At 41.2% G+C, this 21,141-nt stretch overlaps 2 protein-coding genes across 7 annotated transcripts in view; both read right to left on the bottom strand.

Annotated features, from left to right (window-relative positions):
* The window catches only part of LOC106549269 (voltage-gated potassium channel KCNC1-like), a 63,054-nt gene extending 57,754 nt beyond the window's left edge, over positions 1–5,300 (bottom strand). For all 6 annotated transcript variants that reach the window (XR_015696480.1, XR_015696479.1, XM_087713810.1 and 3 more), the window contains exon 1: positions 5,090–5,300. The gene's annotated coding sequence lies outside the window, so the exon portion shown is untranslated. The remainder of the gene's footprint in view (positions 1–5,089) is intronic.
* An 11,366-nt stretch (positions 5,301–16,666) lies between these two features.
* The window catches only part of LOC106546581 (cathepsin D), a 30,051-nt gene continuing 25,576 nt past the window's right edge, over positions 16,667–21,141 (bottom strand). The window contains exons 8-9 of the mRNA XM_087711970.1: positions 19,764–19,862; positions 16,667–17,038 (exon numbers count right to left, since the gene is read on the bottom strand). Coding sequence (XP_087568096.1) covers positions 16,847–17,038; positions 19,764–19,862 — 291 coding nt within the window. The 3' untranslated portion in view covers positions 16,667–16,846. The remainder of the gene's footprint in view (positions 17,039–19,763; positions 19,863–21,141) is intronic.

The raw sequence follows: 21,141 nt of genomic DNA, 5'->3' as shown, positions 1-21,141 counted from the left end.
ATTTTCTCCTTTTCCTCTGAAGCTGCTCCTGGTTTCCTCTTTGCCTCTTTTTCCTGCCCATGGTTCCTATCCTACATTTCCCAGCCCCCTTGCCTGGTTTCCTCATTTTTCCACACACCACTTTCCCTGCCTCCAGCTTCTTCTCTGTTCTTCTACTTTCATTCCTTCTTAGCTCTGTCCAGCATTCCTACATTCTGGGTGGTGGGAATCACTTCAGGGTATGCTTTCCTAGAGGGAAGAGAGGAGCTGCTGGGGCCTTCCTTCCTCCTAACAGGCAGGTAGGTGGAGGAGCAGCCCAAGGAAAAAGGGACCCCTTGCCTGAGCAAATCTTCCCTTCTCCCCACCTTTCCTTCCATTCTCTGCTTCACTCAGCCCTCCAGGCATCAAACTTTCTACTCCTCTCCTTTATTTCCATTTTTTTCTCCCTCTCAGTCCTTCTTTCTTTCTTAGGCTTCCCCTTTTGGGGGGGCCTCTCCCTCTTTTCCTTTTTCCATCTCTTCCCCTTTTTAGAAGGTGCTGCTTAGCCTGCACTGCCCTTCCGCTGCCTTTGTCCATTTCCCCATTCATCTCTCAGCTTCCCTCCCTCCCTCCATTTTCCTCCCCCCCCCACTTCCCCCAGCATCTTCCCCTTGTTGAGCCACTTTTCAGGGTTCCTTTTCTGCTTCTTCTTCAGTTATTCTCCCCCTCCTAAGAGTTGCCAATTTTTTTTCTATGCCCTTTCCCTGCATTGCTCTCTGGTTGGCTCTGGAATAACACTGCCCTGGCTCACACTGCCTATTTGCTGATTGAGCGGCCCTTGGCGCTGCCTTAAGCAAACGCTCTAGTTTTGCTTCCAGGCAGCTATCCAGAGTTGCTACTCTATTTCTGCCCAAGTTCTTGGTCCCTTTCTGACCCAGCGTCCCACCCACCCTATTCCCCCCGCAGCCTTGTTTCTCCTATGCCTGACCAGATATCCCTTGAAGTCCCTAGTATAGAGTTTTCCAGATAATCCTCACTAGCTGGGTACACCCAACATGCCTAAGCAGTTAAAAGCTGCACTGTGTGCTAAGCCTAATTCAATAAATCTTGGCTGGGATTTTTAATATGTCATGAAAACTCAGCTTGCTTCATGAATTTCTGATCTGGTGAATAGTGCAAATCCAGAAAGTGGATTAATTCAGTAACCAAGTTGTGGGTTGTGTGAATCCAGCCACTAGCTTCATGTTATAGTCCTTTCAGTCCTCCTTCAGTGGCCTTTCTACAATTGTTCTTTTGTCTTGATAGCTTTTTCCACCTGTAGTCTCCCTACAGAGGTCTTACAGATCTCTTCTCTTATTGGCTCTTATTGTTCCTCACAATGGGTCAAACTGCCTCCCACTTAATCTTGGATCCTCATTCTATCCAGGGCCCATATATCCTTGCCCTTGACCTCTTCCTTTGACCTCTCTCATGACCTCTGCTTCTATTTCAAATCCCGCTGCCTCAGAGATCCTCAATCTCTCATCTTTAGCTCTTCTCTCCTTTCCTTCCTCTATATATTGGTTTTGACTATTTTTTCAAAGGTTCCCTTCTACATGTACCTCAACAACCCTCAAATCACAGCCCTGCAGTGTCCTAGTCTTTTGTCAGTGCAGCCATCCTTGCATTCTAACACATCCCAGAACTGCCAGGCTGGGAGAAACACTTTCTCCCTACTTTCCTTCCTGTATGTTTTTGTGGGGTTTGTGTGTGTGTGTGTGTGTGTGTAATGTCCCTCAGGATCAGAAAAGTGTTGGCATGGCTAGGAATGAGGACTTCATTATACTTACTGGATTAAAGTCAGGATAAGAAGGTGGGGTGAAAAGGGAGAAGGGACATTGGAAAGTTTGTATGAATGTATGTATGAGTGCAAGCTCCATTCTTAGACAATTTCTCTTGGCCTGGATTGGCTTGTGTGCCTCTCCCTCCCTCCCCCACTGGTTTATATACCTTTCCTTTTATTTTATATCATTCTCTAGCAGCACTTCTTAACTTCAGCATGCTGGCTGGGGAATTCTGGGAGTTGAAGTCCTCACATCTTAAAGTTATCCAGGTTGAGAAACATTTGGTCTAAAAGGTACATAATGCAAACCCCATAATGCAACTTGAGAAGTATTGATCTAAAGGCACATAATGCAAAGCTGGGCACATCTGGATCTGTTCATTACCTAGAAGGGAGAATGCCTAGAATTTGGGTTCATATTCACCTGAAGACCAGTGTTCGGATTTTGGGGTCTTTGAAGATCAGTTGGGAGGAAATGAAGAATTTTAACCAATGGGTGTTTAACCTGACCATATTAAACCTGCATCTATAAGACCTCAGCAATAAGATGTTTGTAAAATGTATCTCGGACATGATCCTGCATTTATTTGTTCAGAAGTAAATTCTACTGTGTTTAATGGAGTTGCTCCATATCAGTTCATAAGGCTGCAGCTCTGTAATTTTGAGAAGTAGGGAAGGGTTTCTAACAAAGGCTTTCATCCAAAGGGCTATACAACCTTTAGGAATGTTTTTTTTAATGTATGCTTATATATTGCTTGATGTCTCAGCACTAGTAAGGCTATAACCTCAAAGTGTGAATAAGCCATATATATATATGGCTTATATATATAAACACCACAGATGAAATTCTTGTATATTTGAAATGCAATGTCACCCCATGAACAGTTCACACGTTCAGCTGCTAAGCATCAAGTTTCTCTCTCATCAGGTGATCTATACCTAGAGGAGACCCAGTCTGACCAGTGACAATAAGGAAAAGCATGACAATGCAATTAAATGGGTGCATGTATATTATCAATAACATTTGTACTGAGATTGTTTTTGTTCAATAGCCAGATGGGGAATATTGGTTGTGTGAATACCAAAGGGGGGCAAAAAAGGCTGGAGTTTCACTAATTGCTGTTCCTTTACTCATGTAATTGTCCATGTACACTCAACTGCATGCTCATATGTACCTGAGTTTATGAAGTATTTATAAAGGGAATGTAAGTTCGTGTGTGTGCATTAAGTCTCAAGTGTTTCTAAATCAACATGGCATGTAAGGTTGTGCAAGGAATGAAAATGCACAGATTATGGGAACAGATCTATCAAAACAACATGCAGAAAAGTAAATGGCTATCCCAATTTTGAGTCTGTCGCTTAGGATAATTGGCACAATTAATTCCTAATGAAATGTTCTCACCAAGAGTGAGTTTCAGATGTTGGATTCCAGTTTTTAAAATCCAAAGTCCTGCACTTTCCATTTCAAAGTTTGCATTTTTATAGTGTGTATAATGTGTATGTTTGAAATATATTTGCCATTCCAAATACAGTGAAAACTAGAATCTTCTCCCTAATATATTTCCAAAATCAAAATATATAAATGTTTTAGGAAGGATAACTGAGAAAGAGGAAAGGCAAAAGGTGAAGCATTTTGATTAATTACCCTTCTGATTATGCTCATCATTTCCAACTGCTGTGGTCCAACCTTTTGCAAGAGGTTGGAAGTATTCCACTGGGATAAAGCTGGCTTGAAGGACGTGGGGATGGGAGGAGCCATCTTCTAAACCCCTCCACACAGAAACATCCTCAGAATTTTATTATTCAGATCTGCAACCTGTTCAGCCTGATGTAGACAGCAATTCCTGAGGAATCTAGCTGGGATTCCTTCTGAGTAAATTAAGATAGGATTGTTTTGCCAATTTACTCAATAGCAAATTCTTATAATTTGCCTTCATCCTAAGCTTTATTAGGAAATTCTGTGACTGAACATTTATTTAAAAATATAGTTAATTAACACATTACTAATATCCTGAACTACTTTTCTATATGTCTATTCAAAAGTAAAATTTTCTGGTTTTGGATGCAATTTAATTTTTCACAATTACATATGAAGGCAAAATATAAGGAAGTTAGCAATAACCTCATGTGAATTTGGAATGAGTGTTCCCAAGCAGAAAGATAGGTTATAAATGGAAATAATACTAATATTAATATTAATACAGCACATGTAGCTAGCAATGGTACATGGCTGTTTTCAAGGGCAGGAGCCAATCTGTTATTTTTAAAGGCTTCCATGCCCTAATATTTGTGGGACCATCTGGTTCTTACAGCTTTCTTTTTGTGCTTTCCTGCGAGGAAGTATGTCAATGTGATTGGCTTTTTCTTACAGAAATAATCTCACTCTAACTCTCCTCCTCTCTTTCTTTTCTCTCCCCACATTTCTGTCCTACCACAACAGCAGAGCAATGGATAGCACACAAAACAAAATCTGAGGACATCACCAACGCAATCATCATACAAGATTACAATGACACAACCAAATTGTTGCCTATTTTTCATGTGCATCTATGCATGCAAACATTTCCCAATTACTGACCATATTTTGGCATGGTAATTTCCCTCATGTGCCAATTCCAATTAAACATACCTTGTTTCCCTTTGGAGTCATAATCCCAGAGACACACTTTCATACACGCTGACCATTCAATCATATTAAACCTTTCTTCCTTTTTCCTTCCTTCCTTCGTTCCTTCCTTCGTTCCTTCCATCCGTCCTCAAGATGTAATGGACTATGACTATGACTTCCATGCTCCATACTTTCTAGACAGCAAAGGTTCTCCTAAGCTGATGGGACTTGTAGTCCAGCATGTCTGGAGGGCCTGAAGTTGGGGGTGATTGAGCTATTCTTGAAGCCATGGCCCATGCATTCACACTGCAATGCATAGATTAGACAAATCAAGATCACTCTCCCTCTCTCTCTCCCCCCCTCTCTCACACACACAGTCACCAAACTGAAAACCAGACCTGTATCCTCCAGAAGATGGTAGAACAGTAAGTACCAATAGAGCACAAGCCATCCTTGTCTTCTGTCTATTTTTAACACGCTGCTGTCCAGTCACAGGTGCTGAAACTGTCACTCCTCCCCCACCCTCGTCTCTGGCCCCATATGCTCTCTATGAGCTCCTTTTTCAGGGGGAAAACAACCTGCACATATTTTGCTCCCCCCAACCAGCTTTTTGACTATAGTCACCCCCTCCCTCTGCCACCCAACAGAGAAAACAAACACACCAACACACACCAATAGAGCCACTAAAGGCCCATCCTTACCTGCTAAACCAACCCTTTTGGCTTAGTGTTATTTTTGAGAGAGGGAGACAAAGACAGAAGGAAAGCCCGTGATGGAGGGAATTACCCTTGCCTCTCCGCCAAAAATAAAATAAAAAAAAATCAGGGAGCAGGAGAGAGGTTATGGAATGCTTCCCCACAACCACCTTCTGGGGACTGAGCTATCTCTGTAGCAGCGCAGAAGGATGGAGTCGATAATTGATGGTGAGGTGGAGGGGGGGAGAAGGAGACGCAGGATGTTGCTGAATAGAGTCACTCTGTCTGCCTCTTCCCCCCACACACCTTGTGTGTTTCTGCTTCCTACCCCCCCTCCACCCCTGGTCTCCGGATGCAGGGCTGCGCCTTCTGGTACTGCAGACCCTGTGATGACATCACTACCTCTTAAGGTGGAATTTTGGGGCATCTCCCAGGCTGTTTTTGGATTGGATTAGAGGTGGGGGAACATTTTGTTTTCTATGATTTTGTTTTCTATGATTTTGTTTTTTATGATTGGGGAGAGTTGAGATTCAGAGAAGCACAATACAATTTTGCTCACAGGGAATTGCAAAAGAAATAAACAACACCCCCAGCTTTTCCACTTGTGGATGCCACCAGAGAAAAACAAGTGATTACTGGATGGGGAATAAATTTGTGACTATGGCCTGAAGTGCTATGTTCCCTGGAGCTGCCACATAAATATCTATCTATCCATCCATCCATCCATCCATCTAGGCTTATTCTGAACTAGGTTATTTAAAGTTACAGTGCCTAAAAGGTAACCTTTTCTACTCCAAAAACATTAGAACCTTTTGGGAGAGCAAATGGTGAAAGTATCCACCTTAAATGGAAAGAGGGTTTACATACTGGGGTGAGTTGGGGAGATTGTTCCCGAACTGCTGAACAGTTGTGAGGACATCCACAGACCATGATATGGTAGGGTTTTCTATATAGGAAGAGGTTGACTTTTATTTGAGGTCTGGGCTATCTTGCAGGAAACACAAAAGAACCTAACATGAAGGGGCTACAATACTCCCTATATGCTACTCTTAAGAGGATTGTTGTTCTTTTGAAACTGAGGCATTTTTTCCTACATCCCAGGCATTCTGTATGATCTCAACTCTCCTTCTGATGGGCTACGTTGCACTCAGATGTTTGAGGATCAATTTCTCTCTTTCTTCTTCCTACATCTCAGTCCAGACAATACTGAGAGGATTTTAAAAAAAATCAATTCCAATCATCCAGAGCCATTGAGAAAAGATGGTATTAATCTATGGGGCATTAAAAGGCCACCCTTCTGGCATACATCCGATTTCTGTCATCATAACTAAGGTCTGTTCTAAAATCCATTGCCACTAACTGCTGAACATGCAAAACAAGCAGTCATGGGAATTTTGCCCAGTGTGTCACAAGCTCTCCCAGGCCAGAATTTCCACTATTTAGCAGGTAACTTATTAGATACAAGGCTGAAACTGGTTTCTTATTCCCAGATCTGAATATGACACGTAGCTTCAAGACAACAAGAGGTTGCATGGGATATTGATTAGGGGACTAGACACTCCCAGGAGATGGAGGTTGAAATTCACATCAAATTATTATTCTCAGTGGGTGAAATTTAGTCAATTGCTAATTATCAACCTAATCAACCTCAGCAGAAAAGAGGGAAGACAAGCTTTACTTATGTTCCTTGAAGGAAAGGTATATTTAAGCTAATCAAGGAGAGAAGCAACCTATAACTAAGAAGAAATTTCCTGACAGTGGAACAACTAACCTCTAGAAGTTGTGAATGCTCCAACACTGGGAGTTTTTAAGAAGAGATTGGACAACCATGTGTCTGAAATGGTATAGGGTTTCCTGCCTGAGCAGGGGGTTGGACTAGAAGACCTCCAAGGTCCCTTCCAACTTTGTTGTTCTATTCTGTTCTGTTCCATTTCCACGTACAGTTCTCCTGGAATCCTGATGACTTAAGGGACAAAAACAACTATGAAGTTCTAATAGCAATAATTTAAAAACAGTTCCCTTCCTTCTTCCAAAAGATGATTTGGACTCCCCAGTCTAGCCTTCACTTCTGATATTCCCTTGAAGTACCCTATCTGTGTTTTATGAATATCAGGTCCTGCTTAACTTTCAAGATTAGCTAAGGGGTGCCACCTACTGTAGAAAAGAGCAATGCATAAACAACCAACAACCAAGCATTGGAAGGGGGTAAATATGTAAGAATCAATGCTAGGACCTACTCGTGTTGTGGCCAATTGGAACTAAAATGCCAGAAGTTCTTATTGTTTCCCAGATAGTGCCTTTTAAAAAAATGCTGTTTAAAAATTTAAAATAGCATTTAATATTTGCAGAAAGATGGAGGGCAATGGGGCAAGCAGCCATCAGTCTTCATGGCTTTTGCAGAGAAGTATCTTGTGCTTACAATCTAAAGTGGAATGGGAGAGAAACAATTGAGGAAGGGGAGGAAACCTTTGTCCAGCCCAATTCCCTTTAAATCTCTCTTTCTTGGGACTTCATGTTAGTGGCTGATGTACCCAGAGCCATTGCCCATTTTTGTCCAGTTTTAAAACCTATCTCCTATCCTTCTGTTAGCATTCATGCCCACACGAAGATGCAAACATGATTGCAATCTATGCCTTCCTCCTCTCCTCTCTCCCTCCCCTCTATGCCCGCCACTCCTCTCCTCTCTTCCTCTCCCCATCTTTCCCCCTTTCTCCTTTCCACTCTCCTCCTCTCCACTCTTCTCTCTTCCCCTGTCCTCCCCTCCTTTTTCCTTCCTCTCCTCCCTCCTCTTCCCTCTCCTCTTTTCTTCTCCCCTCCCCTGCTCTCTCCCCCTTTCCCTTCCCCTCGTCTCCCTCCTCTCCTCCTCTGCTCTTTCCTCCCCTTCTTTTCCCTCCCTCTTCTCTTCTCCCCTCCTCTCTTCTCCCTTCCTTTCCCTTCCCCTCCTCTCCCTCCACTCCTCTCCTCCTCTCCCCACCTCTTCCTCCTCTCTCCTCCCTCCTTTCCCCTCTCCTTCTCCCCACTCTTAACTCTTCCCCTGTTCTCCCCTCCTTTTTCCTTCCCTCCCCTCCTCTCTTCTTCTCCCTTCCCCTGCCTGCTCCTTTCTCCTCCCCTCCTCTCCCTGCTCTCCTCCTCTGCTCTCTCCTCCCCTTCTTTTCCCTCCCTTTTCTCTTCTTCTCCCCTCCCCTCTTCTCCCTTCCTTTCCCTTCCCCTCTTCCCTCTTCTCCCTCCTCTCCTTTCCTCTCCCTCTCCTCTCCACTCTTCTCTCTTCCCCTGTCCACCCCTCCTTTTTCCTCCCCTCCTCTCCTCCCTCCTCTCCCCTCTCCTCCTCTCCTCTTCTCCCTTCCCCTGCCCTCCTCTTCTTTCTCCTCCCCTCCCTATTCTCCTCCCCTGCCCTCTCCTCCCCTTCTTTTCCCTCCCCTCCTCTCTTCTGCCCTGCCCACCCTTGCCCTCCTTTCCCCTCCTCTCCTCTCTCTTGTTCTTTCCCCTTTCCTTTCTTTCCCATTTCCATTTCCTTTCTCCTGCCTTTTTGTTTTTGCTCCCTGCTGAAGTGTTGCACATAGTAACCTATCCACTTTCTGTTGGAGACGTTCTGCCCTTAACCTTTCCCCAGTGTTCTGTGCAACAGACAGTTTCATTTCACTCTATGCTTCAGAAAACAGCGGTCGGTCGGATGAAAAACATCTGCTCCCGTTTTCTTCGTACAATGTATTTCTCCAAGTTGCACTGACTATGCCCTTCCATCATCACTTTTCAAAAAGAGAAAGAAAAAGAAAAGAAATAGGCAAGGAGCCCACAAGTCTCCTCTCCCCCTTCACCACCCACCCGTTGTCCTTTGAAATCCCATGAACTCAGCAATTATTTAGCCAGTATCTCAAAGAAGTGTCAACTGCTGTAATTAAAGTTATAGTCTTGAGCAATGTGGGTAAAATGATTGGTGAAGCTCTGTGGAAAAAAACATGTCACGTACTGCTGACATCCATGGCAAGGACCCACCTATGGTTATAAGACAGCAGCAAAGAAATGTTTTCTGATGACCAAACAGGAATTCATAGAACAAATAAAACTACCGTACTTACAGAAATACTGTCCTGCATGGAATCCTGAGCAACCTAGTTTGACTTTCCATTTTTCCCGTCCCTATTTCCCTGTCGCCTTTTGGACGATGCTCTTTTTGTAGAAGAAATATATATGAAATGTTTTTTTCACATGCAACTTAAGGCAGCAAACATATCTAATACTTGCCCCAAAGGTGCTTTTTCAAAAGGCAACTGGACTTTCTGATTTTTCCTTGAAGACATTTCAGTTTTTCTGAAGAACTGAATAAGCTTCTTAAATGAGAAGCAAAACATCTTCAAGAAAATCCAGTTGCCTTTTGAAAAGCAACCATAACCTGATGGCTTAGAATTTCCATAGAAATATCTAATAATCCTTCCTCCTATTTTTCACACAGCAACAACCCTGTGAGGTGGTCACTGTACCAGTTTCCATGCCTAAGATGGGACTAGAACTCACACTCTCCTGGTTTCTAGGCTAATACCTGAACCACTATTATCCAACAAGGATTGCACTGTATACAGGGAACTCATTAAAGGAGATAAAAATAAATGCATCTCCTCCAAACATAATTTCGATTGCCAGATTGACTTTGACACAGCCATATTCATCTTCCTAGAGAATATATGAAAATAGAGTAGAATACAGGTAGTCCTTGACTTACAACCAGTCACTTAGCAACTGTTTATAGTTATGATGGACCCCACTCAAAGCTACTTAGGACCCAATTTCAAAGTTATGTCATTGCCCTCCTTTGATCACATGAATTGGTTGCTAAGTAAGTCACCCTCGATTTTTCAATCTTTGTTAAGTGAATCACTGCAGTGAAGTGAATCGTTCGGTCAGGAAGCAGATCTGGCTTCTCCTATTGACTTGCTTGTGGGAAGCTGTCTGGGAAGATTGCAAATGGCGGCCACATGACCATAGGACACTGTAACACATGCTGGTTGCCAGCTGGCCAAATTTTGATCATGTGGCCATGGGGAATGCTGTGAAGGTCGTACATGTGAGGATTGGTCATAAGTCTTTTTTTTCAGTGCCGTTGTAACTTCAAGCAGTTGTTAAATGAATGGTTGTATGTCAAGGAGTATCTGTAAAGCACATTGGACTAGTGGTGAAGGCTCAAAACTAGACTGAATTCTAGCCCTGGGTTAGGCATGAAAGTCAGCTGGATGACTTGGTGACATTCAGGGGTGTTTTTTCCCCCCCAGCTCAATGTACCTCATAGTGTTGTTGTAGGGAAATTGGGAGGAGGAACAATATTAGGTTTGCTGCCTTGAATTGTATATGGAAAAAAGGCAGGATAAAAATCTAAAGAATAAAAATTGCTACCAGAACAGGGACCCTGTTTAGGTGATCTCATGGCCTAATATGTGCACAGGATAGGGGCGCCTTTATTAAAAACAATAAAGATGGTGTTAAGGGATCTAAATGAAATAAGCAATATATTTATTCTGGAAAAGCAGAACAGAAAATATGAATAACTTGGAGAAAACAAAGCTCAAAACCAGCACCCTAACTGGCCTGCTGGCTTTGCTGTCAATACAAGAAGTTTACACCAGAGTAAGAGGCTTAGAAGTTATCCAAAGCTTTCTCCCTCTGGTGAGAGTTTCAGCTGATTACTCAAGGAGCCACAGCTTGTCTGCTCCTTGCTGAAAAAAAACTGCTAAAGTTTCCTGTAGTTCCTTCCTGTCTAAAAAGGCTTCAAGAGGGATTGTCTCCAATGCTCTGTGCTCTGATGGCTCTGGAGCCAGGCGGAGAGAGCTGTAAAAGCAATGTGCTTTCTGAGGGAAAACTGTCTGGATTTTGTGGCCAGGATAAGGGTGATATATATCCCCCGTTCAGGGGGATCCAATGGTGAGGCCAATATGCTTCCATTTTCAAATGATAAAACCTTCTCTGTCTTATAGTGTCAAATTCATCTGATTCAGAGGTGATGTCTGACTGAAGCAACTGAATGCTTCGAGCTGTTTTGAGCTGAGAGATGAGTCATCAGGAAAAGGTGGGGGGGAAGCAAAGTAACAACCCAACATAAAAATGCATAATTTAAGGTCCTCCAGGTACTGAACCATGAGATCCCAGAAGATCCAGCAGCACAGAGAACAGTGAGGAATGCTGGGAAAGGTAGTTCTGAAACATCAATAAGACTATATGGACCATATTCTTTTCAATGCTTTCCTTACCTAATACACTCAAAATGTTTGGGGAACCTCAATTACCTCAGCTGTTAATAAACTTGGAGGGCATGCAGTTGAGGAAAGAGCAGTCTCCAGAATTCAACTTAACTTACAACCTAAACCAGTTTTGTCATCTTTTCCAAGTAAGCCAGACAAGAAGCATGACAAGATGAGTTAATTCCACTTTTTTTGCAAAGCTATCTTAACAGAATCTTGCATCCTGTTAAGTTAGAAAGGATCTTTTCTGAATTTGTTCCTCTGCCTATTATGCAGGTGTGGGCTTCTGTTTCTTTTATCTGACCATTTCCTAGCTCTTTCTTCCCTTTTGCCAAGTCTTTCCCACATGCCACTATCAGGTTTGAACTGAACTGAAACTTACACACATGTATGTCCAAATCATTTGGAAATAATAGTGTATTTTACCATGGATAGTTTACACTCAAATGTGCATAGTGCATAACAGTTTAAAATTGATATCCAAATGGGGTGACCCAGGGGTCGATACTCTCACCCTTCCTGCTCAACATATATATGAAACCACTGGTGAGATCATCCGTGGTTTGGGGATACGGTATCATCAATATGTTGATGATACCCAACTTTTCATCTCTACCCCAAGTCATCCAAACAATGCCCTCGACATGATGTCCCGATGCCTGGAGGCTGTGCGGATCTGAATGGGGAGGAATAGGCTCAAACTCAATCCCTCCAAGACTGAGTGGCTGTGGTTTCCGTCATCCTGATTTGTGCATCTTGTTCCATCTTTGATGATAGGGGGAGAAATTTTAGCCCCCTCAGAGAGGGCCTGCAATCTGGGAGTCCTCCTGGATACGGGGCTTAGTTTAGAAGAACACCTGATGGCCGTGACCAGGGGGGCCTTTTACCAGGTTCGCCTCATACGTCAGTTGTGCCCCTTTCTAGATCGGGATGCTCTGTGCACAGTCACTCATGCCCTCGTCATTTCTCGCCTGGGCTACTGTAACCCTCTCTACATGGGGCTGCCCTTGAAGAGTGCCCGGACGCTTCAACTGGTCCAGAATGTGGCTTTGCGGGTTATCATGGGGGCACCTAGGTGCTCCCATGTTACACCCTTTTTAGGCGGCCTGCACTGGTTGCCGGTTGTCTTCTGGGTGCGATTCAAGGTACTAATTATGACCTTTAAAGCTCTCCATGGCTTAGGCCCAGGATACCTGCGAGACCACCTACTGCCACTGGTAGCCACCCACCGTCCAGTGCGATCCCACAGAGTTGGCCTCCTCAGGGTGCCGTCAGCCAGACAGTGTCAGCTAGTGACCCGCAGGGGGAGAGCCTTCTCTGTGGGAGCGCCTTCCCTCTGGAATGAGCTGTCCCCGGAGCTTCGTATAATCCCCGACCTCCGGTCCTTCCGACGCGCTTTAAAAAGTTGGCTTTTCCAGAAAGCCAGCCTGAACAAAACAAAATAAATTACTGATCATTGTTAATTTTAATCCGAATGTTTTAAAAAAATGTTATTGTCAATTCTAATTGGGTTTGTTTGGGATATTCTATTTAATTTTTTAAAAACTTTTGTATTATGTGTTTCTTTTAATGTTGTACGCCACCCTGAGTCCTTGGGAGAAGGGCGGCATATAAATCTAATAAACCAAACCAAACCAATTTAATTTCTGAAGAGAATATATATCTATCATATTGCCATAAATAAACCTGCAGCAGATCATCATAAATAAAATAATTATAAAATTACAGATAAAGGTAAAGGTTTATGAACACTCCTCTCATCTACAAACAATAGTGGGATAAAATCAAGGCAAAGTTTTTGTTCAACCAGATATTGTTTTTTCAACATAGCACTACTGGAGTAAGGGGGGGGGGAAATGCTCTACATTTCTATCATCCATCAAATTTTTTGAAGTCTACAAGCCCTTTTCCTGAAGAATAAAAACATGTCTCCAGATAACTTCAGCTAAGTTTCATTTAGAATATTTGATACCAAAAATAAAACATTTAAATTGAAACCAGACATTTTCTTTTTAAGCCTAGGTATCACAGGTAAGCTGATTGAAAGAAAAATAAGTGTTTGTGTTTATACACGATAGAGGCAGCAGGATTTTTATATGCACAGAGTTGGAAAGATACCCAAATTCTCACACCTGAAGAGTGGGTCATGAAACTAATGGAACTGGCAGAGATGGCAGAATTGACTACTTTGATGAAAGACAAAAGTTTTTCTAGGTTTGTTTCTACTAGGAGATCACGTCTTGGTTGAGTGAGATAAAAATGAAGTTTTGGTTTCAGAATGCAATGGTTAGATTTGTTATAATCATATAAAATATGGGGCATTTTTATTATTATTATTACTAGATGTATATTTTTAATGTTTATGTTTAAACAGAAGTTATGTTATATGTGTACTTTTTGTGTTTTGGCGATTATTTGGTTTGTATGTTGTTTATACAGTGTTTTTATTTTAATTTAGAGTAAGTGGTTATTTTATTATATACTTATATCTGTATTGAAGTCAGAAGTCACTTTTTTGTACCTCTTTCCACCCTTTTTTCTTCTTTTTAACTTTTTTCTCTTTAATCCCTTTGTCCTTTTTTAACCTTTTTGTATTTGTTACTTTGTATTTTAATTGTCTTTGAAATTAAGTAAACTTTGTTTTTAAAAAACCCAATAAAGCATTGAACAAATAACAACAATATAGTCCAATAGCATCACATCCATTTCACCTCCATGCAAACAACACAACAGTTCTGTCATGTCCCAGTAACAATTGGGAAGGTCTGTGGGAATCTAAGTTGTGGAATTCATCTAAGGTAGGAATCCTTTAAATAAGTGTTTCTCAACTTTAGGTACTCTAAGCAATTGACTTCAAATCCCAGAATTCCCTCACCAATATGCTAGAGAATTCTAGAAGCTGAAGTCCACACATCTTGCCAAAGTTGAGAAACACTGATTTTAACATTGCAAGATTCTTTATTACCTATAGTAATATTGATCGATAGTAAGCAAATCATAGAGGCAATGGAGGTTGCCATTTCTTAAAGTTATTGAACTAAAAATCGATTATATATCTCTGATCAGTTTTATTATACTCTTATGATTGCAAACTCAACAAGACACCAGTAAAAGCGTTAAATGTTTTATTCCACATAACAGATGACATAAAAGTGAATATCAGGACAGTGGAGATCCCAGGACTCCATTCAAATGCAGCTGGGTTGAGTGAATAATTCTGTTTCCTATGAATGCACGTTACTTCATTTTAAAGCAAACATTTCTGTCTCTCACGGGTGCAAAAACAAACTATACATGTAATCCCCATGGAAATATTAGAAATTTGACATGGCATTAGATTTCTATTTGATAGGAAGGGAGAAATGATTTTGTGGGCTTATTTAATTCCTTATCTTTTGATGCAACTAATGGAATCAGAAAAAAATGAAGCATTAGATACACGTTTATTTGCATAAATCAAAGAAGAATGTAGAACAGTATATTATTAGTACAGTAGTAGTAGAAACATGCCTCTTTAATAATGCGAGTAAGATGTGACACAAAGGCCACCTAATCCACTCCCTATTGCTGGAGGATCACCAACTGAAGGCTATCCATTTGAACACAAAAGCATCAAGTAAGAAAAACCTTTGATTGTCAGTCAGAATAGTCAAAAATCTATGATAGAGGAAAGTGAATTGACCTTGTTGTGAAAATATCTGGCCTTTTCCTTGAAATGCTCAGTTGGTTATTGATTTATTTTATTTCTTTTAAAGTCATGTCTCAAAGTCCTTTAACTTAAATAAATGTGAGTAAAGTTATGAAGATGCAATTCAATTTTAGCTCTGTCTTTTAATCGTTTGGCTAACAGGCCCCAAACCATTGGAATAGCAACTGATGGCTGATTAAACTGGAAAAACATCAGACATATTAGGCATAAGTTATTATTTTGACTTCAGCTGATCTTCTCTCATTATTCTTCCAGCCTGCCTCACGGCATTGTTTATATTATTTTATTTATTAAATGTATATGCCACCCATCTCACTATCAAAAGCGACTCTAGGTGGCTGTTTCTAGCTATTATCCCGGTGACCAAATAGGAAGGAAGCTAAAGAAAGGTGACTTGACAATATCATTTGTACATGTTAGGAAGCTGCCATCAAACATTGGTTTTGTAGCTCAGCAGCACAGTGGGAGAGATTCTCTGAGGCCTGAATCTTCCAACCTTCCCTGAAGATATTAGGAGGTTGTACCCGGAAGCTTTTGCATGCCAAGGTCATAACTCTTCCACTGAGCTATGCTCCCAGCCAAATGAACACAGCTGCCTAATGAACAATCTATTTCATTATTGACTTTTCTCAGGGGAAAAAGGACTTTTCCTGCTCTGCTACAGAGATTTTTCTTAAAGGGAGAGTTAGGACTGAAACGAACGCCACCCATATGCAAAACAAGTTTTCTCTAAACTTATAGCTCAGAGGAGTTATTTCATTTCAAATACATAAAATCGTTGAGGTTGGAAGGGACCTTGGAGATCTTCTAGTTTAAACCCCTGCCCAAGGGAAGAGTCCTTGTACAGGTGAGTCCTGGACTTACAACAGTACTTTTAATGACTATTCAAAGTTACAACTAATGACCATTTTTCACGCTTACAATCATTGCAGCATCGCCATGGTCACATGATCAAAATTCAGATGCTTGGCAACTGGTTCATATTTATGACAGTTGCAGTTTCCTGGGATCATGTGATCACCTTTTGCAAGCTTCTGACAAGCAAAGTCAATGGGGAAGCCAGATTCACTTAACAAATGTTCTTAACAACCAAAATTATGTGCTCAATTGAAGTTCTAAGTTGAGGACTATCTGTAGTATCTTATAAATAGCTGAGTTATCTGGCTTTTTTTTCTTTTACATTAGGGCTGTAATCCAGAAATCTAGTTTGCAAGAAATGAGGCAACCTTGGCTTCTATCTCCCTCTTTTTTCTAACCCCTCCCCTTTTCTATCTTTATTATGCCTGAATTCTCTGATATTTAGTAGAGGGAGAAAGACTCCATAGGATGAAATCCTATGATCTCTAACTTTGGGGTAAGACTCTAAAGAATTACTTATGAATTGGCATGTGTAACATCAAGTTATGCATGAAACAAAAAGCAGAGGGCCAGGAAGAAAGAGGAGGAGGAGGAGGAGGAGGAGGAGGAGGAGGAGGAGGAGGAGGAGGAGGAGGAGGAGGAGGAGGAGGAGGAGGAGGAGGAGGAGGAGGAGGAGGAGGGCGAAGTCAGTGGCAACTAATTTCTGGATTCAGCAATACATTAGGAACTAATAGGAGAATTTCCAGGTTGGAGTTTGGAAACATAATGGTTCAACACCACCATCATCATGTCTGGAAACTTGTTCTTGTGTTTTAAAAATGGAATTGAAGTATGGTGACTGCAGACACCATGAATATACTGGTAAGAAAATAAATCCTTGCAGAGCTTCTTAAGGCCATGAAACAAATGATAGCTACTATTTTCTGACCACTCTGAGGACAGTAGAATTTTCTGCTGCAGCTGTGATGTTTAATCTTTCCCATCAGAACCACATGAAGATTGTTTAGAAACAGCTAAGCCAACTCGGTCATTGTCTCGGTCAAAGACTGAGTAGTATCGTCTGAGGAAAACATCTCCCAGGATCCAGAGTGGTCCTGTGGGCTTTGGGATGTCGAGGGTCATGAATCCACTGATGCAAGCAGTCACCTTTGCCTGTCTCACCTGTGGAAGAAAGGAGACACCTGAATGATGAGCTTATGAACCTCAAGGTTTCACATTTTCATCACTGCACGTCTTTCCCCTGAGCACAACAAGTGCTCTCGCTGATCCATGACAGCTGAAGAACAGAATATCCTTTTTTCCTGCTAGCATAATATGGGTTATTCTGTCTAACAAGAATTTAGAGATTTTTTCCACTCCTCAACGTCTTGCACCATTCGTAATCAAAGATGTCAACAATTGAACTTTCAACTTTGGGGGCAGATGGTCACATCCAGTGAGGCCCCACTGACAAACTTTGGCCCCATGATTGGGATCCAACTCTTCTAGACTGGGAAAGTTGTGCTGGGGTAAATATTTCTTGGAAACATGTATGTATTTAGTTTAGTTTACTTTATTGTCATTGTACATCGTACAACAAAATTAAATGCCATCTTCAGTGTACATTATAATTATAAAAAATAAAACACAAACACACATCCTTCACATTCTATATAATTAAAATTGAAAACCTGATATTGCATTAATATTGCACTATACAGTAGAATTCAATATAGTTATTGCCCTGGGATAGAAGCTGTTTTTCAGCCTATTTGTCCTTGTTTCTAATTATCCTGTACCGTCTGCCAGATGGTAATAGTTCAAAAAAAAAGGGTGCCCAGGATGAGATGGATCTTTAAGAATGTTTTGAACTTTCTTAAGGCAGTGGGAGCCATAAAGCTCTTCCAAGGAGGGGAGAGGGCAACCAATGACCCTCTAGGCAATGACCTTAACCTTCTGGAGCACTGTCCTATCTGCCACTGTGCAATTGGCAAACTATACACAGGTGCAGTAAGTTAAAATACTCTCTATGGTGCAGCGGTAGAAGGTCACCAGCAGTTTTTCATTCAGTTGCTGTTTCCTGAGAAGTTTCAGGTAGTATAATCTCTGCTGGGCCCTTTTGACCAGTGCTGCAATATGAGCACCCCAGAACAGGTCCTCTTTTATGATAACACCCAGAAACTTAAAACTGGCCTCTTGCTCCACTGGGTCTCCATTGATAAGCAAGGGCTGGATGTCTGATTTGTTCCTTCTATAGTCCACTATAAGCTCCTTGGTCTTTTAAAAAAAAGTTTTTTTTTTCAATTTTAAAAATATAAACATTCCATCTTTCCTCAAGCAGTGCATCACCTGGGTACAAATATTTCTGTGCAACATTCTTCCATAGATTATAATACATTGAATAGTTAAACTTTGTAAAGCTCTTCATTTCCTTCTTAACATATCTTCTAATAAAAATAAAAATAACATTAAACATAGTTATTCTCATCATACTAATACCACGTTTCCCTGAAAATAAGACAGGGTCTTATTTTCTTTTGACACCCAAAATAAACTCTTGGACTTATTTTCGGGGAGGTATTATTTTTGAGGTGCAGAAGGTGGCAAGTGTGGTCACCTCATAGCCGCTGCTATGTTGCAATATTTTCAGGGATGAGGTCTTATTTTTGGGGAGGTCTTATTTTCAGGGAAACAGGGTAACAATTGTCATTTTATTCTTATCTCAATCTTGATATAGCTTCTATTCTTCTTTTTGCCTTCTTTTATTTCCAATTTCCTTTTTTATTTTCTAACCATTGATAAAACACTTCCCATATCATATAATAATCAGTTTGTTCTTTCTTCTTAATTGCTAATGTTACTCTATTCATTTCTGCACATTCTAATATTTTCCACAGATCTTACCACAGTTCTTTTAGTGATTGTTCAAAGTTATAACAGCACTGAAAAATGTGACTTATGACCATTTTTCACACACTTACGATGTTTGTAGCAACTCCATGGTCATGTGATCAAAACTCAGGTGTTTGGCAACTGGTTCATACTTATGACCGTTGCTATGTCCCAAGGTCATGTGATCCCCTTTTATGGCCCACTGATAAGCAATGCCAAGGGGGAAACCAAATTCACTTAACAATGGGGTTATTAACTTATCAACTACAATGATTCATTTAAGAACTGTGGCAGGAAAGGTCATTAAAAGGTGCAAAACTCACTTAACCAAAGTCTCACTTAACAGAAATTTGGGGCTCAGTGATGGTCGTAAGTCGAACACTACCTGTATACTGTCCAATATCTGATTTTTTAAAAATAGAAACGATGCTGCATTTCAGTGCTTGGATGGCCTAGAGACTGAACATAGACCTTTTTAACATTTATATTTTATTGTGTTTTATTAATCTAGGTGCAAGGATGGGATCCTATGAGTTTAACAACTGGTTCTCTACGTGTGGGTACGTAGTTTACAGAGAAATCATCTTCCGCATTACTGCTGGGAAGGAAAACAGCTGAGGCACAGCAATCCACTCTGCCGTGTCTATCAGCTGGGCTTCAGAAAAGGGAATATAGGTGAGTATAGCTCAGGGGCAGGCAGGTGAGCCCAGGTGAAAGTCGGGGCAAACCGGTTTGCCCCCAGCTAACAGTCAGAGCTACCAGTTCGCCTGAACTGGTCCTAACTGGTAGAATTCCAATCCTTCATAGGTAATTTATAATGTTAATATATAGTGCTAGTCCATATATGATATGTCATGCTCTAAATAAATAATAAATTTCAGTGTAAATTGAATTAAACCTCTCATTGGGTTCAGAAAAATGAACCCAAGAAAATATGGCTTTCCGGCTGTGTCTTAAGAATCCCATCCCCCCAGCTATCCCATTTTCTCGTGTGGATTTCATTGGCTTATCTCACCTGAAGAGTATAATCTTCGGGGGTCAGGGTGTAGGGTCTGCCATCCAGATGAAAAGTGATACTGGGCATCTCAGATAATTTCTGGCAATCTATTATGTACTAGGAGAAGGAAAGGGAGACAGGGATGAAGAAGAAGTAAAGGTTTGATATCACTCTCACGCTTATACAAAAGTGTTGGGTTACCCCCCCCTCCCCTGCTTCTCCTGGGCCAACCGCTTGCTGATTCTCATCACACTCGCCGCCTGAGACAGGTGGAAAAAAACTGTCACTGTTGAACACAACAATCTTGTTTCTTGGTTTTTCTCTTCCCTGTCAAATCCAGCAAAATTCAGCAGGTGACATAATGCCAGCATGCAGTGACTTTGCTGCTGGCAGGAGAGGGAACATCAAAAAGCAATGACTTCAGGCCATTGAGTCCATTTCAATACCTCTTGTAGACCTCTTTGCAACTTCAACGAAATTCCTTTGAAAGGGAATCCTGCATGGTGTCTTGTCCACAATGAGTGTTTTTGTCAGGAATTGGAAGCACATGCCAGATTCCAGCAAAAAAAACAGTCATAAATCGCAGTCATGTGATGTGACCTTAGGCTGCTATAAATGCATGGAGAAGAGATGGGCAGCTATCAGAATTTTGAATCCAGGTCATAAGTATCTTGTATCATCATAATTGTGAATGGTCGCTAAACGGCTATTCATAAGTTGAGGACTATCTGTATAGAGTTTATGAAGTCCCATTTCAACATTTCCCCCCAATATTTTTTCTATGGCTGCAATCACAAACCTCCTCCATCACTTCATCTTGAAGAGTGGAAAGTTTTAGCTTTGCAAGCTTTCCACTCAAAGCTTCAGTATTGAAAATAGCAGTGCTATATTGATGGAGCTTCATGGAGGAGTGGAAGACCTTGGTACTCAACTGCTTTGAATTGGACAATTGAATTGGATGACCACATAAACATGAGCCAGCAGTGTGCAGTGGCAGCCAAAAAAGCTAATACAATCCTTGGTTGTATTAACAGAGACATAGAATCAATATCACATGATGTATTAGAACTGCTTTGTAAAACCTTAGTAAGGCCACACCTGGAATACTGCCCCCCCCCCCATTGTTGGCCTCCACATTACAAAAAAGATGTTGAGATTTCGAAAAAAGTTGAGAGAAGAACAAATAAGATATTTAAAGGCCTGGATATTAAAACATATGAAGAATGGTTACAGGATTTGAGTTTGATTAGTCTACAGAAAAGGACTAGGAGTGACATGATAGCAGTATTCCAGTATTTGAGAGACTACTACAAAGAGGAGGGGAGTCAACTTATTTTCCAAAGCACCAGAGGACAGGACAAGAAACAATGGATGGAAACTAATTAAGGAGAGAAGC

The sequence above is a fragment of the Thamnophis sirtalis genome, unplaced genomic scaffold (assembly GCF_051295495.1).
Source record: "Thamnophis sirtalis isolate CommonGarterSnake01/CBP01778 unplaced genomic scaffold, rThaSir2_p1.2 scaffold_4, whole genome shotgun sequence".
NCBI classification, from domain to species: Eukaryota; Metazoa; Chordata; class Lepidosauria; order Squamata; family Natricidae; genus Thamnophis; species Thamnophis sirtalis.
This window is presented reverse-complemented; position numbering and strand designations above follow the sequence as displayed.